Here is a 23,462-nt window from a genome sequence, read left to right on the forward strand (position 1 = left end):
TGTGGAATGGATAGACACTAGAGGGCATTCCCACGATATAGAAGCCTTATGCAGGGAGCTGACACTGTTCTTATTTTAACTCTCACTCTTGAGCTGATTGGCTTCCTTGATCTATAATTGTTAATTAATGTGCTAAGTATATACTTTATATTCGTCTTGCTGTTTTTCTGTGAGACACAGGAAGTTGGCGCTCACACCAGTATATTTCCTTACTTTCTTGCTATTATGAAACATAAGGAGAGCCCTCACATTTAAAAAAAAGAACCCTTATGTCTGTCTAAACAAAAAGCCAAAACTACTCTAGCACTCAAAGCATTGACAGACAACACTTTTTTTTGTCCTGACCTCATAGATATGAGAATTCCCATAGATATCTGCAGACCAGTGTTTACTCGTATGCTTTTTTAGCTACAAACAAACGTCAGAGGAGCACCACAGCTTGAGATACAGAGCAGTATTAATACGAGACCCTTGATTTATAGTCACTCTGGGGAGATCACTGTTTTGGATGGCTGGTTTCAGAGCTAAACCATATGGCCACAGTTTGCCACTGGATATTTTCCCATCCTCGATACAGGTAGTTTCTGATGCAAGGTCCCTTTTTGAATTTGTTTGACTAATTTTGAACATCCTCTGTGTTGAAGCTGGAATTATTCTTCAGGAATGAGTGGTAAGTACAGTCATTCATTAATTTCTTAAGCTCGTCTTCATAGAACAAGTGATTTTACCACTGACAATGATCAAATTAGATACTATGTATTCAAATACATCTGTACATAGTTTGTTTACATTCTTTGTGATATTTACACAGTATATTTTGCACACTGTAAAATATGAACATACATTTAGACTAATATGTCATCTAGAGTTAATGAAGCACTTCGGGGGAGTTCCTGTCTCTCTGCTCTTTTTGATGGCCCTGGTTCCTCTCAGTCTGGGCACCAGATTCACCTTGCTGATCTCCATGCCCAACACTTCCATTCCTTTCAGCGTTGGTCGGATTGGGGCTGGAGCTCTTGTCGCTATCAGTTCTGTAAACAACAGTCCGGACCTACTGCAAGGTCAGTGAGCTATATTTGTACCAAGTATAAAAGGAAGATGAGTAATATTTATATATCATCTTTATTGTAATATGTTGAATGATTTGTGTCAGGGCATTATCTGGATTACCATTACGTGGATGATGAATGCAATGATCTACGTGGCCCGGGGAAAATCGTGGCGCTTTACCAAAAACAGAAATACAGCGCTTTCATCGGACCGTCTTGCTCAAATGTACGTGCTTGCCTAATGCAGCCTCACTCCCCAGACAGTTGAAGGTCAAACTAAATACAAAATTTAAATACGGCTAGTTCACTCATTATATCATTACTCAGACAATAGCCTCTCAGATTAAGGCATTAAGGTCTTCCACATGAACACAGTTCCAATTAAAGCTTAAAATGGACTTTTAACGCACGAAGGGCTATCAAAAAGTAATTACAAAACTCGTTATAATCTCATTTGTCACAAGATATCATCATTACAAGACTAATGTTCGTTGTGTATGAAATTGAGTATTATCATTTGTTGCTAATTTTTATTCAAGGTCTGTGCCGTGACTGCTAAACTGGCAGCTTATTGGAACATCGCTGTCATCAGTCCCGTATGTGCAGAGCAACAGTTTCTAGATAAGAAGGTCGGTTTAATGTGTATGTTACCATTGCGTGTATCGCAAAATGCCTTTGGTTGCTAAATGTCTTTTTTGACCCCCTTAAATTCAGGCCTATCCGACTTTAACAAGAGTGTTTGGACCTTTCACTAAACTAGGAGCTTTCGTTGTGGAAATCTGTAAACAGTTTGGCTGGCAGCACATAGGCATCATCCATGACAGCAAACCTTCTTGGACTGTTCCCGCCGAGGGGATCAAGTATGTAATGTACCATGAAGATGTGGAAAAATCTTTGTAGCCTATACTAACATTTATTATACACTGCATGTACACCATAACGGTAAAATATATTTTTAAATGTAAATGGTCAAAAAACCTGTTAATTGGTTAACAGTAAGTTATCTTACCCTATACTGTGTAAAACTCCAAATCATTTTACAGTAAAATACTGTAAAACATGACATCTTAGAGTTTACTGTGGAAAAAAACAAACATAAATTGCCATTCCCAGAACTTTCTGTGTGACAGCTTTTATTTGATGGGTTTTCATTAAAATAGTTTTATTTTAGGCTACATCTTATGTTCCTAAATTAAAGTTTATTGCATTATTTTAGAATCATGTGTTATCATGATGGTGTTACATATTAGTTTTAACCTCAGCTTGTGGAAAAGCTGATTGATATTGTTTTCTCTTTACCACCTGCATGTGTTTTAAGGTGGTTGTCAGACTATGCTTAAGGTGAAGAATGTATTTTAATAATTTGGTTTATTTACATTATTTTAGTTACTGAAATGTAGGCCTACATGTTTTTCCCCGTCAATTTATTTTAAATCTGTAAAACGTAAATCTTGCGACCACCTTTTTTAACCATATATTCCAAATAAATAAATAAAAACTAGCTTTTATTGTCTTAACCACAAATTATTGGTCAGGAAATTGGCCAAATTTAAGCAAACGCATTACTTAAACAGCCATTGCTGTCGAAGAAAAAAACTGTTTTTTGGCAGAATATGGGGGAGTTGTGTGTGGAGTGATGAATCCCAATGAAACACGACATTCAGAGCGATGTCTTTGAAAATCTGCTGAGAATGCAATAGTAATAAGTGCATCTCTACAACAGTGAAATGTAGAGGAAGAGGTGTCATTGTGTGAGAGCCTTTTTAACTGCTGGCATCGGTGAGCTACTTTACTGTGAAAAGTAATGAAATGCTCTGGAGTACATTGCTTGCTTTGCCACAAACGAAAAGTCCTTATCTAAAGAGGAATGATCAGATGTCATTTTTCAACGAGACAATGTTCCTCCCCCAATCGTGAAGACAACCAATAGATGGCTTGAGAAGACGTCTACATAAATCAGGCTCAAGTTTTTGCAAGGTCAGAGTCCAGATTTGAATCCTATAGTGAATATTTGTTCTTGCACTAAACTCAAACTAAATGGGAGAAATTTTTCAACTACTGTTGATCTGTCTTCCTATAAAAAGCTGTCTGCAAGTTTTGCTGAGATTGCTGTGTTAATACGGTATTTGTGCACTTTTTTTCTAATTTCCTGACTAGTGATTTGTGATTAAAATGGTTAAGACCATTACAGTTTTTATGCATATTTCAATTATTAAGTTATATTTATATTATTTGAGAAAAGTGGTTATCACTTAAATTTTTGTCTTCATTATTAAACCTAATTTCTTCAAAGGTATCAAGCAGAGCACAATAATATCACAGTGACCAGGTATCAAGAGATCCATGGCTCACTCTCCCAAGGGTCTTTATCAACCTGGTCCTGGGTCTTAACTGAGGTGGCTCAAGTCTCTCGCAGTAAGAAAAAAATCCCTCTTTGAATGAAAATGAGAATGTATTCTCACAAAACCTGTGAGGAACTAAACAATGAAACCATTGTTTGTGCTTTCCCCTGTACAGTTATTGTCATATCAGCACATGGTAAGGTGGTCCGCAGCTTGCTAATTGAAGCTCACAAGAAAGGCCTGACCAATGGAGATTTCATTTTCTTTTGTTTCGAGCCATACAAGCAAAAGGTCTTGTTTGGCAGCTTTGACTGGAAACAAGGTGTGTTGCAGAACCTCAAAAGCAATGATTTTGCTAACCTAATAAAGTGAGATATTACCGAATTTGATCTATTTTATAGTGCATGGTTTTCTTCTTTCTCAGGTGATGAATATGACTCAGCGGCCAAGGAAGCTTATCAGGCTCTGTTTTTCCTGTCTCTGTATAAACCCAATGACAAACGGTATCAGGCCTTCTCAGAGAATGTCATCAGAAGATCCAAAATAGACTTTGGATACACATATGCCTCTCATGAAAAGGTTGGATTTTACATTATGCTGGATGTTGGTTTGGATGCTCAATTGTTGATGAGTTTAATGATGACTTCAATTGTTTAAATTCAACAGGTGTCAGTGCTAGCAGCCATAGCCCATGATACTGTATGGCTGTATGCCCAGGCATTAAATGAAACTTTGGCAGAAAGTGGAAACCCATATGACGGCTTGGCCATCACTAGCCGAATGTGGAACAGGACCATTGCTGGTTTGCAGAGCTTAAACTATATCTATATTCACAATTGGGTTGCAAACAATGTGCAAATTTGTAATAATGAACTCTTTCCCAGACCTTAGAGTTATAAGGTAGCCTATTTCGGGTTTGTTAAAAGGTGTACTTGAGCATTGTCCTTCCTACACCAACAATTTATGTAATTTCCTATTGTAAATAAAATTGCCATCAAGTTGACAGGATTTCATTATAGTAAATGCTTTGTGACTTTTTGTTATGCAGGTATCCAAGGAGATGTAACTATTGATGCAAATGGAGATCGTGAGTTAAACTACATGTTGAAACAGATTCAAGATAGTAGTAACCAGAGTCAGGTGAGGTTCTTCCATTTACTCACTACTTAGATCAACCATAAGCACAACCAATGGAAGCCATGCTCTGCTATTCTGAATTACATTGGTCGAATGGGTTATTGGGTTCTCCACACAGATCATTGCCAACTATTTTGGGACATATAAGGCAGTAAAAGGGGTTCACATCCACTGGCCTGGAGGACGGACAACTCCTCCTAAAGACTCTCCAGATTGTGGCTTTCAAGGAGAACTCTGCATCAATCTAGGTAATGGACCCCAGGCTCATTGAAGGCTGTATGTCTTACATTGCTTCTTGCACGTTTCGCCACACTTTCAAATTTAAATGTCCAGTAAAGGCATGTTCAGCTTTATCTAAAACAGATGAACTTGAATCTGCAATGTTTTATTTCCTTGGTATGTATGTATTATGTGTACAGAAATGAATTCGGAATGGAGCTAAAAGGTTAATGCTCTATTGCACATCAATTAATGTACCACCTACGGCTGTTATGTGATTCTTTGATTCAATCGGAGTACTCAATTTACTCGAAATTCTTTATTGCAAATTACTGTGACGACTAATACAATGCTGCATTCCACGGACCACAGACCAGTGCCGTGCAGTTACACATGCAGAGGGAGCATGCGTATCCCTGAGGGAGGGGTTCTGATAGACCAATCACAGCGCTTGAGGTTAGGCACTGATGTTGGACGAGAAGGACTGGCTTGCAGTCTCCGCTCTAATTCATCCCAAAGGTGCTCTTTCGGGTTGAGGTCAGGACTCTGTGCAGGCCAGTCAAGTTCCTCCACACCAAACTTGCTCATCCATGTCTTCATGGAACTTGCTTTGTGCACTGGTGTGCAGTCATGTCAATAATGCAGTAGTGCAGTCAATAATCCCCCTCCACCAAACTTTACACTTGGCAGCCAGGCCAGTACAGTTCTCCTCGCAACCAACAAACTCAGACTCGTCCATTGGATTGCCAGACAGAGAAGCATGATTCGTCACTCCAAAAAACACATCTCCACTGCTCTAGAGTCCAGTGGCGGTGTGCTTTACACCACCGCATCTAACACGTTGCACTGCACTTGGTTATGTAAGACTTGGATGCAGCTACTCGGCCATGGAAACCCATTCCATGAAACTCGCATTGAATTCACTGAGAGCGACCCATTCTTTCACAAATGTTTGTAGAAGCAGTGTGCATGCCTAGGTGCTTGATTTTATACATCTGTAGTCATGGAAGTGATTGGAACATCTGAATTCAATGTTATGGAGGGGTGTCTAATACTTTTCGCAAATATAGTGTATATTGAAACAAATCCTAAACCCAACCAGATAGTGTTCAAGAAAGAAAACATGAGATAAAGACGCATTTGCTGAAGCAACCATGCCATTTTAGCTTACTTCTACTTTTTTTTATAGCTCTTTTTATAAAAACTTCATTCACAAGGCATCAAAATGTAATAGGTTACAATTGGTAAAGCACTATGGTAAAATTGTTTTGTGATAATTACATAGTATTGTTCAAGGAACCACATAAATAAGTCTTTATTAATTAATATTCTGCCCCAGTAATCATATGGCTGGTGTTTTACTGCTGAAAATTGTGCAGATTTTGGAACTTTGTAAAACTTTAGGTAGAGGGACATTTGTCCAATAAGCCTATGTTGATTTTGAGACTTTCATGGCCTCAAGGCTTTTGAATGTATTTTAGTATTGGCCCACTCTTCACTAATTTGTAAAGTGTCTGTGTGGTAATAGCTCACAGCAATATGATATGAAGTTTGGAAGTGTGTTCATGCTGTTATTGCTTATCAACTTCTTCAAGGGGCCAGTCAGAGGCCACAGTGCAGTAAATTTGTTTCCAGAAGGGGGCACCAAAAGCCCACCTTCGCTCTTCACATCAGCACATTCACACCCCACCACACAGCCCTTGTTTTCCCACTCCTTGATTTTCAGTTTTGGCATTGCCCCACAACCCTCATTTTGATTAAAAAAGGGGAGGGAAAAGAACTTGCCTGCCAGACCCAAATGTTCAACTCAACGGCAATATAGATTTCTCAGCTATTCACTGACTGTATCTCCCCGAAGCTAACAGGTCGAAGTAATAAAGTCAGGACAGTCTTATGCAACCAAATATAATCCTTTTATCAGAATTCTGAAAAGGTGACTGATTCATATTGCATTCCTACAGAATTACCCTTGGCCGCTTCAAGTCTTGCTGTATCATACTTCTATAAATGGACGTAGTTGGATGTTGATACCGAGTGTGTGTGTGCTAATCACATAGCAGACCTGCAGATTACAAATGTATGTGTTTTATTTTCAGAGAGAAAATTTTTGATTGCTTTGGGGATTATTGCTGGGTTGGTGGCTGCAGGAACACTTACAGTCTGTGTTCGATACAGGTAATAGTCAAAGTGTGTATTTTTGACTGCTCTAAAACTCTAAGATTGCACCTTTAGAATTGCTGAACCAAGCGTCGAAATTATAACATTTATATTGGCATAAATATGGGGTATATACTTTGTTTTCAATTCCAAGAAAGCGTTTTTGCTAGTTACACCATTTTTATTTATGTTGGCTTTAAATTGTGCATAAAATACTTCAATTATGTTGAAACTTTCTGTTGAATTGATAACTACTAAATTCAGCTAAAGCATTCAAGCTTATGTCCAAAAATGCAGGCCTTATTCAGTCAAAACCACCGCAGTTCTTTAGTTTTTCCTCAGCATTTCAGGTTTTATTTGCTTGAAATACATCCTTACATTTTCTCCATTCTCCAGACTAATACATTTTTATTGCCAGGAAGTACAAACTCCAGGAGGAAGCCTCCAAGATGTTGTGGACAATCAATGCTGATGATGTCATAATGATGGAGCACCACTCCTCAACCGTGCCAGCAAAGGTTTTGAGATGAATTAGTGCATCATATGTGGATTAAGTAATACGGAGACCCGCATGACGTGCAAGAAAAAAAAGAGTTAATAGAGCGCACAACTTACTAATTCGTTCCCTCGATTCATAAATCATGTGCACAATTTACAACTTTGTACCCTCAACTTGCTAAACCGTCCCCACAATTTACTAATTTGTTCATTCCACTTGCTAAACTGTCCACACGATTTACTAATTTGTTCATTCGACTTGTTAAACTGTCCACACGATTTACTAATTCGTTCCCTTGATTTATGAATCATGCGCACGATCTATAAACCAAGGGAACAAGTTAATATATCATGTGCACGATTGAGCCTACTATTTTTTCCTGCATGTCATGTGCGGGGCTCGCAGTCGCATTTAGAAGATATAGGCCTAAGCATTCAAAACTTTCTCTCTTCTGTTACAATGGATCACAGATTTTGATTACATCATCGCAGACTGTCCAATCAAATGTTCTCTAGAATTGAAAGCCCCGTCCCCTACACTATAAAGATGACGCTGCGGCTAAAATTGGTCCCTTGTTCACACATTTACTATTTTCTGCATGGTGAATGGCACGCACTATATATATGTTAGGAAACGATCCAGAAATATGCTTTCAGTTAAGGCGAATGAAGTCTGGTTTTCATGTTTGTTTCATGCGCACCACCCCAGCACACACATGATGGCCCTGTACAAAATTGCACACTTTATGTTACGTCTTGTGGGCTTACAATGGCCGCTGCATGCGCAAAGCAAACATTTAGCTGAAATATCCACAATTGTGTTCGTTGCTATAGCAACAGTAGACTCCAGTGCAGTGGGTTTTGTAGTGATAATGAGAAAACAACTTTTGTTATCTCAAGATCACAATAAAGGGTTAGTTCACTCACAAATGAAAATTCTGTCATTAATTACTTGCCCTAATGTCGTTCGACACCCGTAAGACCTCCGTTCATCTTCGGAACACAAATGAAGATATTTTTGTTGAAATCCGATTGCTCAGAAAGGCCTTCACTGACACCAATGTCATTTCCTCTCTCAAGACCCACAAAAGGCACTAAAGACGTCGTTACAAAGCCCATCTCACTACAGCGGCTCTACAATCATTTTATGAAGCGACAAGAATAGTTTTTGTGCGCAAAAAAACAACAACAACAACTAAATAACGACTTATATAGAGATGGGCCGACTTCAAAACAAGTTTCGAACGTTATGAATCGTATTGATTCATGAATCAAATTGACAGGAAATGACTTCGGTGTGAATGAAGGCCTTTCTGAGCCATCGGATTTCAACAAAAATATCTTCATTTGTGTTCTGAAGATGAACGGAGGTCTTACGGGTGTCGAACGACATGAGCGTAAGTAATTAATGACAGAATTTTCATTTTTGGGTAAACTATCCCTTTAAGTCGTAATCACAAAAAACAAGACAAACAAATCAAGTCCATGGCCTCTTAGGACTTCTGTATAATTAAGATTTCTGGATTTAGAAAAAATAGAAATTTTTTCAACTCGCCACGGAAGAGTAATAAATTTAATATGGGAAGGAAGGGGGCGGAAACGGCGAACATTCAACAACTTTTAATTCAAAACAAACACAAACGAAATTAATAAACAAAATGAAAGTAACGCGGGCAGCCCCTCACGGACGACTGCCCGCACACACACAAAAAAACGTAAACATAACATATATCCAGGCCTGGTCCTCTCTCTCTCTCCTCTTCCACTGTCGCCGCGCTTCCTTTTATGCTCCCGTCACTCCGCCGTGAGACAAGACCGGTGTGGCGTGCAGCTGGCGCTCATTAACACTCGCCACCGGCCAATTCTCACGGTCCCTCGCCTCGCTGCTTGCCACCACAGGAAGGATTTGTTACAAAGAACATGAGGGTTAAAGAGTTACCCTCAACCAATGCTGTTTTTTTTGGTGATTTTTGTTTGTTTTGTTTTTGATTTTGTATTTAATATGCATTATGATTGAATATATTATATTAATAGGCTCTCTCTCTCTTTGGTTCAGTCCAACAGATCCAAATCCATTCAGACTTCTTTGGAATCTATCATAAGCAGCATGCAAGACAAGCCATCAGCACACAGAACCGCAGTCTACAAAGTGAAGTATTTGGGATCTTAGTAATTAAACATAATTACGTCTAGATTTCTAGGCTAGACAATTATGCTATTTATGCAAAACATTCAATGGCTATGATTAAGTTGCCCTATAAAACTATTCATAGTTCATTTATTTGAATTATTTTCTCTCTTATTCAGGGGACAATTTGTTCTGTTTGCTATCTGAAATTAAGAAGCACTGATCTGAACACCGAGCTGCTGGCAGAACTCAAACAGGTGAAATCTTTTTAAAACATTGGCAAATATTGATTTTAGTCTGTCACAACAAAACTATGACACCTCTATGTGTGTGTGTGTGTGTGTGTGTGTGTGTGTGTGTTTCAGTACAGAGATCTGACCCATTATAATCTTTGCAAATTTATTGGAGTGGCCATAGAGACCCATGAACCCTTCGTCCTGACAGAGTACTGCCCTAAAGGAAGTCTGCAGGTGCTGTTGCGCAACATTAAGATAATTGTTTCTTTTCTATCAGTTATAAGGAAGTTATGGTTGGGAAATGGCATTTTCGAACCATGCATTCCCTCAGGTTTTCCATATGGGTTTTTAATAATGGAAGTTTTAGATTTATGAATTAAATGAGTGTAACTTTGGTGTAGTCTTTACTTGATTTCCACATACATAGCAGCTTCTAAACAGGAATGGATGTGTGTAATTTGTGTTGTAGAATAAAACGGCAATGTATCTTCAAGTCATTTTTACTCATTGAAGGGTAAGTTCACCCAAAAATGAAATTGAAATTCTCTCATTAATTACTTTACCCCCATGTCGTTCGACACCCGTAAGACCTCTGTTCATCTTCAGAACACATTAAGATATTTTTGTTGTCCAATGACTTAGAAAGGCCTTCATTGACACCAATGTCATTTTCTCTCTCAAGACCCATAAAAGGCACTAAAGACGTCATTACAAAGCCCATCTTACTACAGCGGCTCTACAATCATTTTATGAAGCGATGAGAATAGTTTTTGTGTGAACTAAATAACGACTTGTATAGCAAGGCTGAATTTGTTTTGAAACAGGCCATCACTATATATAAGTCATTATTTAGTGTGTTTTTTATTTATGCGCACAAAAACTATTCTCGTCGCTTCATAAAATGATTGTAGAGCCACTGTAGTGAGATGGGCTTTGTAACGAGATCTTTAGTGCCTTTTATGGGTCTTGAGAGAGGAAATTACATTGTGGCTGTGAAGGCCTTTCTGAGCCATCGGATTTCAACAAAAAAATCTTCATTTGTGTTTTGAAGATGAACGGAGGTCTTACGGGTGTCGAACGACATGAGGGTGAGTGATTAATGACAGAATTAAAGTAAATTAAATTAAAGTAAAAAGAAAAAAAACAAATTTCAAAGTGAATTCAGGGCAGATTAGCCTCCTGGAATTAATGTCATGGCTTAGTGGCTATATATTGATAGACAGTTAAGACATCATTAGGATTTTTCTCATTGTTACCTTTTTAGTATGGCTAAAATCAAATTAGTTTGAAGGAATTATTCACTCACAAATGAAAATTATGTCATTATTTAGCCTTGTTATGTCTAAATCTGTCTGTATTAGTTTTTTTTTCCTCTGTGTACAAATTTTAGCTTTACAAAAAAAAGGAGAAAGACAGAATTTTCATTTTTGTGTGAACTTAAAAAACTTTTTAAAACTGCATACTTTTAATAAAATGCAATGCAGTCAGAATTGAACTGTCCGCTCATGTGAAGATGGTATCTTATTCTTTTTCGAATGGCCATTGTAACAAAAGGTTTTTACCTCCAAACTTTGCAGGACATTTTGAAAAATGAGTCGATCAAGCTGGACTGGACTTTTAAGTATTCCCTCATGCTGGACATTGTAAAGGTCATTGTGTCTTATAGTCTAAAATTATTTTGCTGACAATAGAATATCTAAAATGATTTTGCTGACAGTAGAATATAAAACAGTGATGGAGAAATTTTGACTCTTGTAGGGCATGGACTATTTGCACCGTAGTCCCCTGCATTGTCACGGTCACCTCTCATCATCGAGCTGTGTGGTGGACAGCCGCTTTGTCCTGAAGGTCACTGATTTTGGACTCAACGCACTGAGGCGTTCAGAGCAGGGCCCTGGATTTGACCCCTGGACTGGTAAATTGGAAATGTGGAGCTTCCAAAAATGTTTTATAGAAAGAGAGAGAGAAAAAGTTATATCTGATTTAGAGTTCAATACATTAAACACATATACATATTTATATGCAAAAAGATATTTATAGTTTTAAGGTGAATTCCAAATGGTATTTTTGCACCTTGAAGGATACTTCAGGAAGGGGATACCATTTGTAGGGTAGTTCCAAGTGAAAGTGAACATCTGAATTCCTTCACAAAGGGCCATTCCACAAGTTTGTTAGCGAAGGCAACATGCGATGGTCATTTTTATTGTTAATGGTCATGTGACCCAGGATGGTGCGTCATCACAGTTCATTTTAAAGCTAGATGCTGCGAGAGTGTTAATGTATAAACAGAATAATTCAAGTTGTTTTGTTTGTGATATTTTACACACATGTATTAATAGTATATCCATTACATATGTCTGGTTTGCTATCTTTGTGGGGACTCTCCATAGATGTAATGGTCTATCCCATTACACTAAACCTACCCATCACAGAAAACTTTCTACATTTTTACATAAAAAAAAAAAAAAAAAAAAAATCAAATTCTGTATGATTTATAAGCTTTGTTTTCTCATCGCGACCAGAAAAAAATGTCCCCACAAGGTCAAAATGTACTGCTACTAGTGTGGACATTTGGTCCCCATTGCGTAGGGAATACCAGGACCACACACACCATATTTTAAAAACTTCATTATAAAATGTATAAAATGTACATTAAGCGCAATAATATGAAATTCCTGTTGCAAGAACAGATAATGGTAACATTACAGGTTGCTCCCCTTATCAAGTGTGTTCTAAATGGCTACAATGAGCGTGTTTACCTGCACACCAGTAAGCTGATAATGCAAGTAAACTGCGTTTACATGATTTTATTAATAAACCGGGTTATTTCCTTGTAGTGACGTCAAAAATAATAATGTCCGTATCTGCCTTGGAGTATTCCAAATGTTACGTCAGTTGTGATGTTAAATAAAACGTGCATCGTGTCAGCGGGAGATTTACGTCTCATATTATCCTATGCAGTTCCAGATGCAGGGTTTTGCTGAACCTCTCCTACTTCTGCTGCATGAGATGAGAACACATCTTTATAACTTTCCGGGTCCTAAAAGAGTTTGTGTTAGTGATATCTATCCTTATTTCATGCAAAGCGCTAGCTCGCTCTGTCTGGATGGCTTTAAATCTGCTCTAAGTTTGCGTTTTTGTCTCCCATCACACATGCGCACTTTAATAAGCCGCCAGAAAGCAGGTTAATGCGTTTACATGCATGCGAAATCGAGGTAAGAGGCAAATAACTGCCTGCCCTGACCGGTTTATGCTTACGACGTTTAAGACCTTACTCCGATAAAAGAAAACGGTTTCCACGTTTACATGACTATGCTCATTGTCAACTTATTAGGCATAATCGGCTTAAGAACGTGCATGTAAACGCACTCACTGAAACACAAATGTGCCCAGCTCCCTCAAAAGTGACCACTTAAAAGGCTCTGCCCTTCGGAGTGAGTAGGGCCTAGGAATGTTCACTTCTGATTGGAATTCGCACGTAGTTACGTTTTGTCAGCTCTGTAATTAAATATGTGTGTTGCATTTTAAGCTCTGCTATGGAGGGCCCCAGAGCTGCTGAGGCAGTCCATGGCTGCTAATGGCACTCAAAAAGGGGACGTCTACAGTTTTGCCATTATCGCTCAAGAGGTGGTATATCGCAGAGGGCCTTTCTACATCCCAAACAGCCACTTCAGTGCTAGAGGTATGGCAATACACTCCACCCCCTCTCTCCATAACCCCCTTTCTTATATTAAAGCCTATCTTAAAGTAAACCATTGCAGATGGACACCTGTGAAAGATTCTCTCCCTGTCTGTTTTTCAGAGATTGTGGAGAGGGTCAGATCGGGGGGCTGTAGCCCACTGAGGCCGCACATAGACCGAGCAGAGTGTGTAGAGGAAATGGAGGGTCTCCTGCTCAGCTGCTGGAGAGAGAAACCTGCCGAGAGACCAGACTTCTCATCTCTCAGGACTGCCATCAAAAAAATGTGTCCTAATGGGTCAGTTATGAAGCAGAGCAATAATGTTATGGGTCCAATACTTTAGCGTCCAATTCTCATTATTAACTGACTATTAACTATGACTTTTGCCTCAATAAACGGCTTTTTTTTACTGCTTATTAAAGGGTTAGTTCACCCAAAAAGGAAATGCATGTCATTAATGACCGTAAGACCTCCGTTTATCCTCCAAATTGATTCATGATTTGGATCGCATGTCAACTGCCAAACTGCTGAAATTACGTGACATTGGCGATCTGAATCATGAATCAATACGCTGATTCATGACCGTTTGAATCTTTGTTTGTAGATTGAAAACAAACGCGGAAGAGAAGACAATGCTGAATAAAGTCGTAGTTTTTGTGATTTTTGGACCAAAATGTATTTTCAATGCTTCAAGAGATTCTAATTAACTAACTGATGTCACATATGGACTACTACTTTCTGGACATGGACAGTATAGTGTGCATACACTTAGATACGCTGTCGGACTAAATATAAAATATCTTAAACTGTGTTCTGAAGATGAACGGAGGTCTTACGGGTGTGGAACGACATTAGGGTTAGTCATTAAATGTAATTTTTGGGTGAACTAACCCTTTAAGCCTTGTCAGTGAAATCAGGCAAAAAACAAACAAACAACAAAACATTGGCAACTGATATTTGGCACTTGCATACCACATACCAAAACAAAGAGATCCACAGACTCTCTGACATTTATGTTCCTCTGCGGACTGCACTTTTATTAGAGTTTCTGTTGATACAATCTTCCCCACTTACAGAGTAAGATTCCCAAGTGAAGGCAGTGTTAACACTGAGATAAGTCTGATTAAAGCCACTTTAAACAATCACTGCTGAGACATCACTAGTGTATCGCTATCCCTCCCTTCCAATCTAATGCTGTCTTGATACTGTAACAGTTGCACATTCTTCCTCTTTGTGTTTGTTTCAGCTTAGAAAATGAGGGCAGTTTTGACTAATGAGCACTTTTGAGGTAATGAAGAACAACAAGACAGGGACACAGAGGATCATTAATTACACTTACAAATCACAGTGCTTAATCAGGTAGACAAACAAGCAGGATATGAGCACTCTGGGGACCAGAGACACACAACCCAGTGAGCACAGAGTCTCGTGAGAACAACACTGTCACAACGTATCACGCTAAACATTTATACTGGACTTAGAGGTGCAAGGGCGCGTGAGAGAGAAAGAGAAAGACAGATTAAAAGACCAATTGTGTTATGTGTACTGTGTGTTGATAATAATTATTTTGCAGCAGAATGGTCCCTTGAAGAGACAATAAAGAATTGCTTCTGCTCCTTTAATGTGATAGCACTAAAGCTAGTTAATAGTAATAATATTAAATTACTTTTGCTAATTGTTTGTGTGTGTGTTCCCAGGGGGTCTGAGAACATTCTAGATAACCTGTTGTCCCGTATGGAGCAGTATGCGTGTAATCTTGAGGATATAGTTAGTGAGCGTACCGCTGAACTCCAGGAAGAGAAGAAGCGGGCAGAGGGACTACTCACACAGATGCTGCCACGGTAATGCTCCAGATTATAACCAAATGCTGCCTAAAAGCCTTTTATTTCTATTAAAACACTTTTTTCAGTTCCTTCATTTACTATCTCATACTAAGGTTGTGGTTAAGTATGGAGTCATAGAAATCATGAAATCATACCACTGTGCCATAAAACTGATGTTTTAACCTAATTCGCAAAAGAAAATATGCACATAAGCTCTGACACATCAAGCCAATGGTTGGCCATTGGCCAATGACAGGCCGTTGTTGACCATCTATACCTTTTTTTTGTGGTATGGTCCACACCAGTTTAAGTTTAGTGAACCAGTTCACAAGATTAAAAATGGAAGTAAAGCAAGCATGCACATGACAATTGCTGCGTCCCATTTCGCCTATTATACTATGACGAAATAGTATGCAGTCTTTTTGTGAAGAAAAAGTACATACTTTGAGTGTGTAGCAGAAGAGTATGCAAGCTTTGGGACACACTACTTCATCATCTTTAACGGACTCTGTCGTTAAGTTACGTGCACCGTCACCGTTTAAACTGCCCTGTCAAACATCGTCACAGTTAAAATCCTCCACATTCAGTTAAATTTCCTACCCTATACGAGAGAAATATAGTTGGTAGCATGTTGATCTGCCATGCTCTCCTCATGTTTTTGAAAATTTAATATAATGATGCATTTAATTTTTATATTTTTAATAAATGATGCATTTAAATAATGCATTTGGCCATTAGGCAATGGCCCAAGGTATCATTACAAAAGTTCTTAATGCTGTTTCAGGGGAAATATAATGGGGATAACATTTAATAAAACATTTTTGTCAGGTTAAATACTGATAATTGATCCCTCAAGCCCCTTTATCTAAACCTCTCTAATTGATTAAAATATCATAGTTGTTTGTGGTGGGGTAAATTAAATGCGATATTGACGTCACAATAGTGTTGCATTGTGGTATATGAAGCTGCCTGAAGTCTACATATGAAGTAGACCTGCTCACTCAACACGATCTCATGGTCATGCGTATAAATGGTATGAGTTTGCAATCTCGTGGAATGAATACGCTAAAATGAGTTTTGGCGTGCGTATGGTATGCGGTTTTTCACGTGCATATGATACGCAATTTATGGCGTGCATATGACACGCTCTTGGGTAGGTTTAGGGTGGTTCGTATGTATAATACGCCATAAAGTGCGTATCATATGCACGCGAAAAACCGCGTACCATACGCACGCCAAAACTCATTTTGGCGCATACATGCTATTTATACGCATTTTCGTGAGATCCGGCTCGCTCACTCGGTCAAAATCGCGGGAGCAAGGTTCTGTCCATATAAACTTCCCTCGTCCACTTCACGAAGTGGAACGCACTTTAAAATGGCGGCGGGGATTCCCCGAGGGGAAGTGCTTAGGGAAGTTTACAAGTGTGTGTCTAATAGGGGAGTGGAACGCAAAAACCGAATGCTAGCATGCCTTTTTAAATGATGAATACACACTACTGCCACCTGCTGTTATGGAAAGTTGTTTCCTCTCATACAGTCATACAGGTCATCATTTATTCACCCTCAAGTTTTAAAGTTTCAAACTTGTATGAATTTCTCTCTTCTGCTGAACACAAAACAAGATATTTTGAAGAATATGGGTAATCAAACAGTTGATGAGGACCAATGACTTCCATAGCATGGAAAACGAATACTATGGAAGTCGATGGGGTCCATCCACTGTTGATTACCGACAATATTCAAAATATCTTCTTTTGTGTTCAGCAGAAGAGAGAAACTCATACAGATTTGGAACCATTTGAGGGAGATATGATGACAGAATTTTCATTTTTGGGTGAACTATCCATTTAACACTTAATCTAAATATTTTGTGCTGAATGCAATTGGTAATCCATAAATTGATGAGACTTTATGCTTGAGTTTTAATGCAATCTTCTGTTAGCCTGGATACCAGCTGAACTCAGCCTTGCCCACATCATTTGAGCTCAGGCAGTTCGGTCTGGACTTGATCCATAGAGTGATTATGCCCGAACAGAAACTGTTCGGACCAATGAAATCATCAGGACGGGCTTTAGACGATGATGGACAGATGATAAACAGTAACTAATCATCCACATCATAAAAGGCGCTTGATTGAATTTGTTCAAATCCTAAACGGAGGGCTTGTTTGTATATGCATTCACCTTCACTATTTCTCTCTGAAATGATGATCATGTTGAGTAAGTACTCTGTGTATCTTTAAATTCTTTTTTTTACACCACCGGCAAAGATCGTTTATTCCAGCGCACGTGCAGACAGAGTTGCCAAGTTTTTACAACACAACCCGCCAACTACTAGCCCAAAACAATAGCTTCTCGGGGGGTTCTCTTGAAAAAAAAAAGGCATTTTGGGGGTTAAATGTGTGTTATTTTGGCAAGGTTGCCTGCTAAAATTTGCATCGGTTTATATATCACATAATTGAGGTCAATTCAACCCACGGACATGGAAAACAACCCGCAGAAAAAAAGTGGACTTGGCAACACTGCAGTTGAGTTCTGTTGACAACTATTTGACAACTAATGTTATGCGTTGCTCTGACTGGTTGTAGATCTATCCAATTGATGTCTTTCTTGGATTGGTTAAAACACCCCATAAAGACAGCCAAATGGAGCAGTATCAGACTCATATTCTGACTAGAATTGAGTATGACCACATCAGGCTACTCGTCTGTCATTTGATGAACTATTGCTGCAGTGATCATGCAAACTAATAAACTACATAACAATCTACATAAAGAAAATGATGAATACTACTTCATACATTCATATTATTACTTCATAAAAATCTATAATAAAATGTAATTTAGATACAGAAATGTCATGTTTGAACTGAAAAAAATATATACTTAAATGTGTTGCTGTTATGTTTTAGCACATTTAATAGAGTTGAAAAGAAAAGAAAATTCTGTCAGTTACTCACCCTCATAGCAATCCATATCTGTCAGACTTTTTTCTACTTCAAAACACAACTGAATATATTTGTTTATGAAATCTGAGTAATTTCTCTGTTCATTGACAGTCCATTCACCCAAAACAGTAAACATAATTGCAATTCGTTTTCTTTTAATCCAAGTCTTCTGAAGATATGCAATCACTGTTTTGATGAACAGATTTAATTGAATTTTATTCACACATAAACACTGATCAACACACGTACATTGAGTACATCAAATGGTGAACGAAAGCTCAACCATACTTGCTTGACGCATAAGAATGCAAAAGGTTTGAGGTTGAGCTTCTGTTTGTCATATTTCAAAGGAGAGGCAAAAATTATACATCTAAAAGTATCTTCATTCGGGTTTTGAAGATGAATGAAAGATTTGGAATGACTGGTGAGTTAATAATAATGAGTTTTCAGTTGTGGGTTTAAGACCTAGTTAAACGTAATGCTTAGTGAATAAAGTTGCATGTTTTTGTGTTGACATGAGCGCAAAAGTGTTCAGTGAATTCGTCCCCAACACTTCAGTTACTAAAAACTTGCTTGCACCTGGCCTAACGACAAGCCTACGTGACCAGACCAGTGATAAACATCACCAAGGCCTCCACTTGAAACCTGCCTTTGAAAAGTGCCTGTCTTTTTTCTCATATTTTTAGATCTGTGGCTGCTCAGCTCATAGCGGGAAAGACAGTGAGAGCAGAGACCTACGACTGCGTCACCATCTATTTCAGTGACATTGAAGGCTTCACAGCCATGTCAGCATCCCTCACGCCAATGCAGGTGATGAAAGACACCAAGACTCAAACAGCATCTCAGAGAACTTCTGCCCAGTACTTTCTGAGTGGACTTGGCTGCATTTTGAAAACATTTCACAGAGGTTTTAAAAGGAAAAACTCCTATGGGGGGTCATTTGTACGAATTTCGATCAAATTTTGAACAATACATATGTCCAGAGCCATTTGGGCAGGCTTGAGGAGCTGCTGTCTTTCTTGAGTTGTCCAAGACTTTGAAATACCTTGGACTTGTTAAACAAGTGTGTGTGTGTTTGTGTAGGGGCATGTTGTAAGATCAAATACCCACATAGTAAGCTCTGGAATGGGTCTCATATGTCCTATGAGAGCTCCTGACATTACTATATCACATGGCTCAAGTGCCGAAAACTCCACTCTGTCACGAATATCAGGCTTATGTTAGCATAGCTGTTGGCTCGCTAGCTCGCCTGAGTCTTAAAGTGGAAATAATACATTCACATGAGGCTATATTTGGATGATACTGAAGCCCACAGCTCAACCACAATGGAAAGCTATTGTCATCTTACAGAAACTCTCTGTAAGAGAGTTGGATATCACTGTATCCATAGGCTGACTTTAAACTGAGCACACTTGTTTCCTTTCCTGTAGGTTGTGAACTTGCTGAATGACCTGTACACATACTTCGACAATATCATTGACAACCACAATGTTTATAAGGTATGCCATTTGAATGCCTCACCCTTCCACTGTAGGGAATGAGTTGCTTCATGTTTCATTTGCTGTATCCAGGTAGAAACGATTGGCGATGCCTACATGGTAGTATCGGGCCTGCCTATAAGAAATGGAGACGACCATGCAAAAGAAATAGCCAGAATGTCATTAGCTATAGTGCAGGGCATGAGGAGCTTCCACAGTCTGCACGTACCAGAGCAGCAGCTGAGGGTCCGCATTGGAGTCCATTCAGGTAATAACTGGATGATGACAGCTCTTTGGCTGGGCTATTCTTGTATATTCAATTGCCTGCAACGACCCTGATCAATCAGGAAAAATAAATGGGCTCAGGATATGAGTGTACTTTGGTACTGGGTTGTAAATGATGTTGTATATAACATAAAAGTAAACTTTCATGTGGACTTTTTGTGCTCTTTTACTAAAATATGAAATATACAACAAATCAGTGGTGCTCAACCATAGCGAGTTCGAGAGCAAGGTTGGCAAATGTATTTTGTCTGCAAGAGCCATATTTAATAAACTTTAAATCCCTCATCCTACACCACAGCTTTGTGCATGGAAACATATTTGCAGCTTAAAAGTTGCCACTCAACTTTGAGTGTTCGGTACTACCGCCTCTCATTTGTCCACTTGATTTTCTGCCCTGAAAAGTCACAAAATGTGTGTTGTGATTCAAAAGTTTCAAAGTTTCTATTCATAAAAAAAAATTGGTTTCCACAAAAGTATTCAGCAGCACAACTATTTTAAACTGTGATAGTAATAAGAAATGTTTCAAAACATTATTAGAATGATTCCCGAAGGATCATGTGACACTGAAGACTGGAGGAATGATGCTAAAAATTCAGCTTTTCCCCACACAGAAATAAATTACAATTGTCAGTATATTATTAAAACCAGTTATTTTACATTTGTTATATTTCACATTATGTCACAATCTAGGAAACAAGTCATTCCATCTTCAGGTTTGGTAGACTACTTTTCATATTTGATTATGACTGGTTATTTATACAAAAGGATTATACAGTGCATTTTATTTCTTCTCTCTCTTGCCTTTTTCAGATGTGTTTGCAGTAGAAAACCAATGACGCATTTGTATATTCATTCTGATTGGTCAATTTATGCATAAGAGGAGTGTTTACGCTGTCAGCCGCTCTGGCATTTGTGCCGTGAACTTGCCAACTTGTGTTATGACATTTCAAATAAAATACATCATTGTACATTATATTACATAACACCGCCATTTAAGAGCTGATTTAGGCTTGCAAACCATACTACTGCAATAGAGGAATAGAAGTAACTTAAAATGTGTTTGTTAAAACTAGGTTGAGGAAAAATGCAGAATCATAAAAAAATCAGTTTGTTTGTTACAGGGCCTTGTGTCGCAGGGGTTGTTGGTCTGAAAATGCCACGCTACTGTTTATTTGGAGACACCGTGAACACGGCCTCCAGGATGGAGACATATGGATTACGTAAGATCACTCGTGAAGAATGTGCTGACAGTAGATAAGTAAAATATCTGCAAAGGTTTTTTTTACATGAATCCCATGTGATTGATGTCGCATGATTTTGCCACTGCCTGGACCTAAGCATATTTTTGATGATTACATAATAGCGTAGACAAGTGTCATAACGTTTAACTTTTCCCTTCTCCAGCACTGAAGATCCATGTGAGCAGTTCAACCAAGTCTCTCCTTGACACTTTCAGGACTTTCCGCTGTGAACTGCGAGGTGACATCCATATAAAGGTACTTTACGTAATGTTTCTGTCACTTCTTTCACATCAGAAAACATCATCTCGCGCTCATCTCCCCTGTCTCACCGCGTCTGAACAATCGCTCAGCGGACTCTTTTCACACATTTATTTTAGGATTGGTGCTTTAACATTACTTGTACTAACAGTGACAATTCCATTGTGTTACAAAGCCATAATGCAATAAAATGAAATCATAACTACAATCAAGGATGAAAAAAATGATATCTGAAAAGTTATGTATACATAGCAACATAATTTCAGAAAGAGTTGAAATATTTCTTCGGTAACGAGCCACAGCTGGTAAGGACCTATAAATAGACCAATAGCCTCTTCTTAACAAGTTTTCAAAGCTTCGGAACTGCCCCTGTTCTCTTCCATTTCAGGGAAAGGGCTTGGTGAGGACATTCTGGCTTTCGGGAGAGGACCACTAAACCTGTTTTTAAAGGCTGAAAATGTTACTTGTAATACTTTTTACCGTAAATTTAATATCTTTACTGTCACTTTTGATCAATTTAATGCATCCCTGCTAAATAAAAGTGATAATTTATTTCAAAGAAACTTAAAACGTTACACTTCTTAAGGCGTCCTTGTTGTTGTCATATTCAGTGTGGTTTTTTATTTTAATTTTGTTAAATTTGTACTTGTACTATATATAGCACGAATTTTGTACAAATAAAATTATAGTGATATGTAATCCAGAGGTGTTGCATAATCTTACATTGCCAAATCATTGCAAATATATATTAAATAAACAAATTGTGATTAAAAAAGGAATGCAATAATTTAGTAATCATAAACTTATATTTTATTTACAATATAATATAGATAACATATCAAATATTGAAAGTGAGACATTTTGAAATGTCATGTCAAATCTTGCTTCATTTTGGATTTCATGAGAGCTACACATTCCAAAAAAGTTGGGACAGGTAGAAATAAGAGGCCAGAAAAGTTAAACGTGCATAATAAGGAACACCTGGAGGACCATTTGCAACGTATTAGGTCAATTGGCAACATGATTGGGTGGTGTCTCTTAGAAGTCAAGATGGGCAGAGGATCACCAATTTTGCGGTGAAAAATAGTGGCGTAATATCAGAAAGGAGTTTCTCAGAGAAAAATTGCAAAGAGTTTGAAGTTATTATCATCTACAGTGCATAATATCATCCAAAGATTCAGAGAATCTGGAACAATCTCTCTGCGTAAGAGTCAAGCCAGGAAAACCATACTGGATACCCGTAATCTTTGGGCCCTTACTTTGGGCCACTGCATCACAAACAGGAATGCTACTGTAATGGAAGTAACAACATGGGCTCAGGAATACTTTCAGAAAACATTGTCAGTGAACACAATCCACTGTGCAATTCGCCGTTTCTGACTAAAACTCTATAGGTCAAAAAAGAAGCCATATCTAAACATGATCCAGAAGCGCAGTTGTGTTTTCTCTGGGCCAAGGCTCATTTAAAATGGACTTTGGCAAAGTGGAAAACTGTTCTGTGGTCAGACGAAACAAAATTCAAAGTTATTTTTGGAAAACTGGGACACCATGTCACCAGGTCTAAAGAGGACAAGGACAACCCAAGTCATTATCAGTACTCAGTTCAGAGTCCTGCATCTCTGATGGTATGGAGTTTTATGAGTGTGTGTGGCACGGGCAGCTTACACATCTGGAAAGGCACCATCAATGCTGAAAGGTATATCCAAGTTCTAGAACAACATATGCTCCCATCCAGACGTCGTCTTTTTCAGGGAAGACCAATGCCAGACCACATACTGCATCAATTACAACATCATGGCTGCATAGAAGAAGGATCCGGGTACTGAAATGGCCAGCCTGCAGTCCACATCTTTCACCATAGAAAATATTTGGCACATCATAAAGAGGAAGAAGAACTAAGGCAGTTGAGCAAATAGACGCCTGTATTAGACACGAATGGGACAGGATTCCTATTCCTAAACTTGAACAATTTGTCTTCTGCTA

The 23,462-nt window shown here is 38.4% G+C and overlaps 1 protein-coding gene across 1 annotated transcript; it reads left to right on the plus strand.

Moving 5' to 3' along the window:
* Positions 1-552: 552 nt before the first annotated feature.
* si:dkey-37g12.1 (atrial natriuretic peptide receptor 1) lies at positions 553-22,024 on the plus strand. Its single transcript, XM_067442650.1, has 27 exons — positions 553-670; positions 867-1,061; positions 1,154-1,275; positions 1,589-1,678; positions 1,764-1,909; positions 3,343-3,464; positions 3,567-3,713; positions 3,816-3,970; positions 4,058-4,193; positions 4,440-4,531; positions 4,647-4,776; positions 6,844-6,922; positions 7,323-7,422; positions 9,459-9,551; positions 9,710-9,787; positions 9,896-10,000; positions 11,344-11,415; positions 11,525-11,681; positions 13,296-13,448; positions 13,569-13,743; positions 15,144-15,287; positions 18,904-19,027; positions 19,648-19,716; positions 19,789-19,963; positions 21,102-21,200; positions 21,385-21,476; positions 21,868-22,024. The coding sequence occupies exons 1-27, from the start codon at positions 664-666 to the stop codon at positions 21,913-21,915; spliced, it is 3,105 nt and encodes a 1,034-aa protein (XP_067298751.1). The 5' UTR covers positions 553-663; the 3' UTR covers positions 21,916-22,024.
* The last annotated feature ends 1,438 nt before the right edge of the window (positions 22,025-23,462 follow it).

The sequence above is a fragment of the Pseudorasbora parva genome, chromosome 4 (assembly GCF_024679245.1).
Source record: "Pseudorasbora parva isolate DD20220531a chromosome 4, ASM2467924v1, whole genome shotgun sequence".
In the NCBI taxonomy this organism is placed as follows: Eukaryota; Metazoa; Chordata; class Actinopteri; order Cypriniformes; family Gobionidae; genus Pseudorasbora; species Pseudorasbora parva.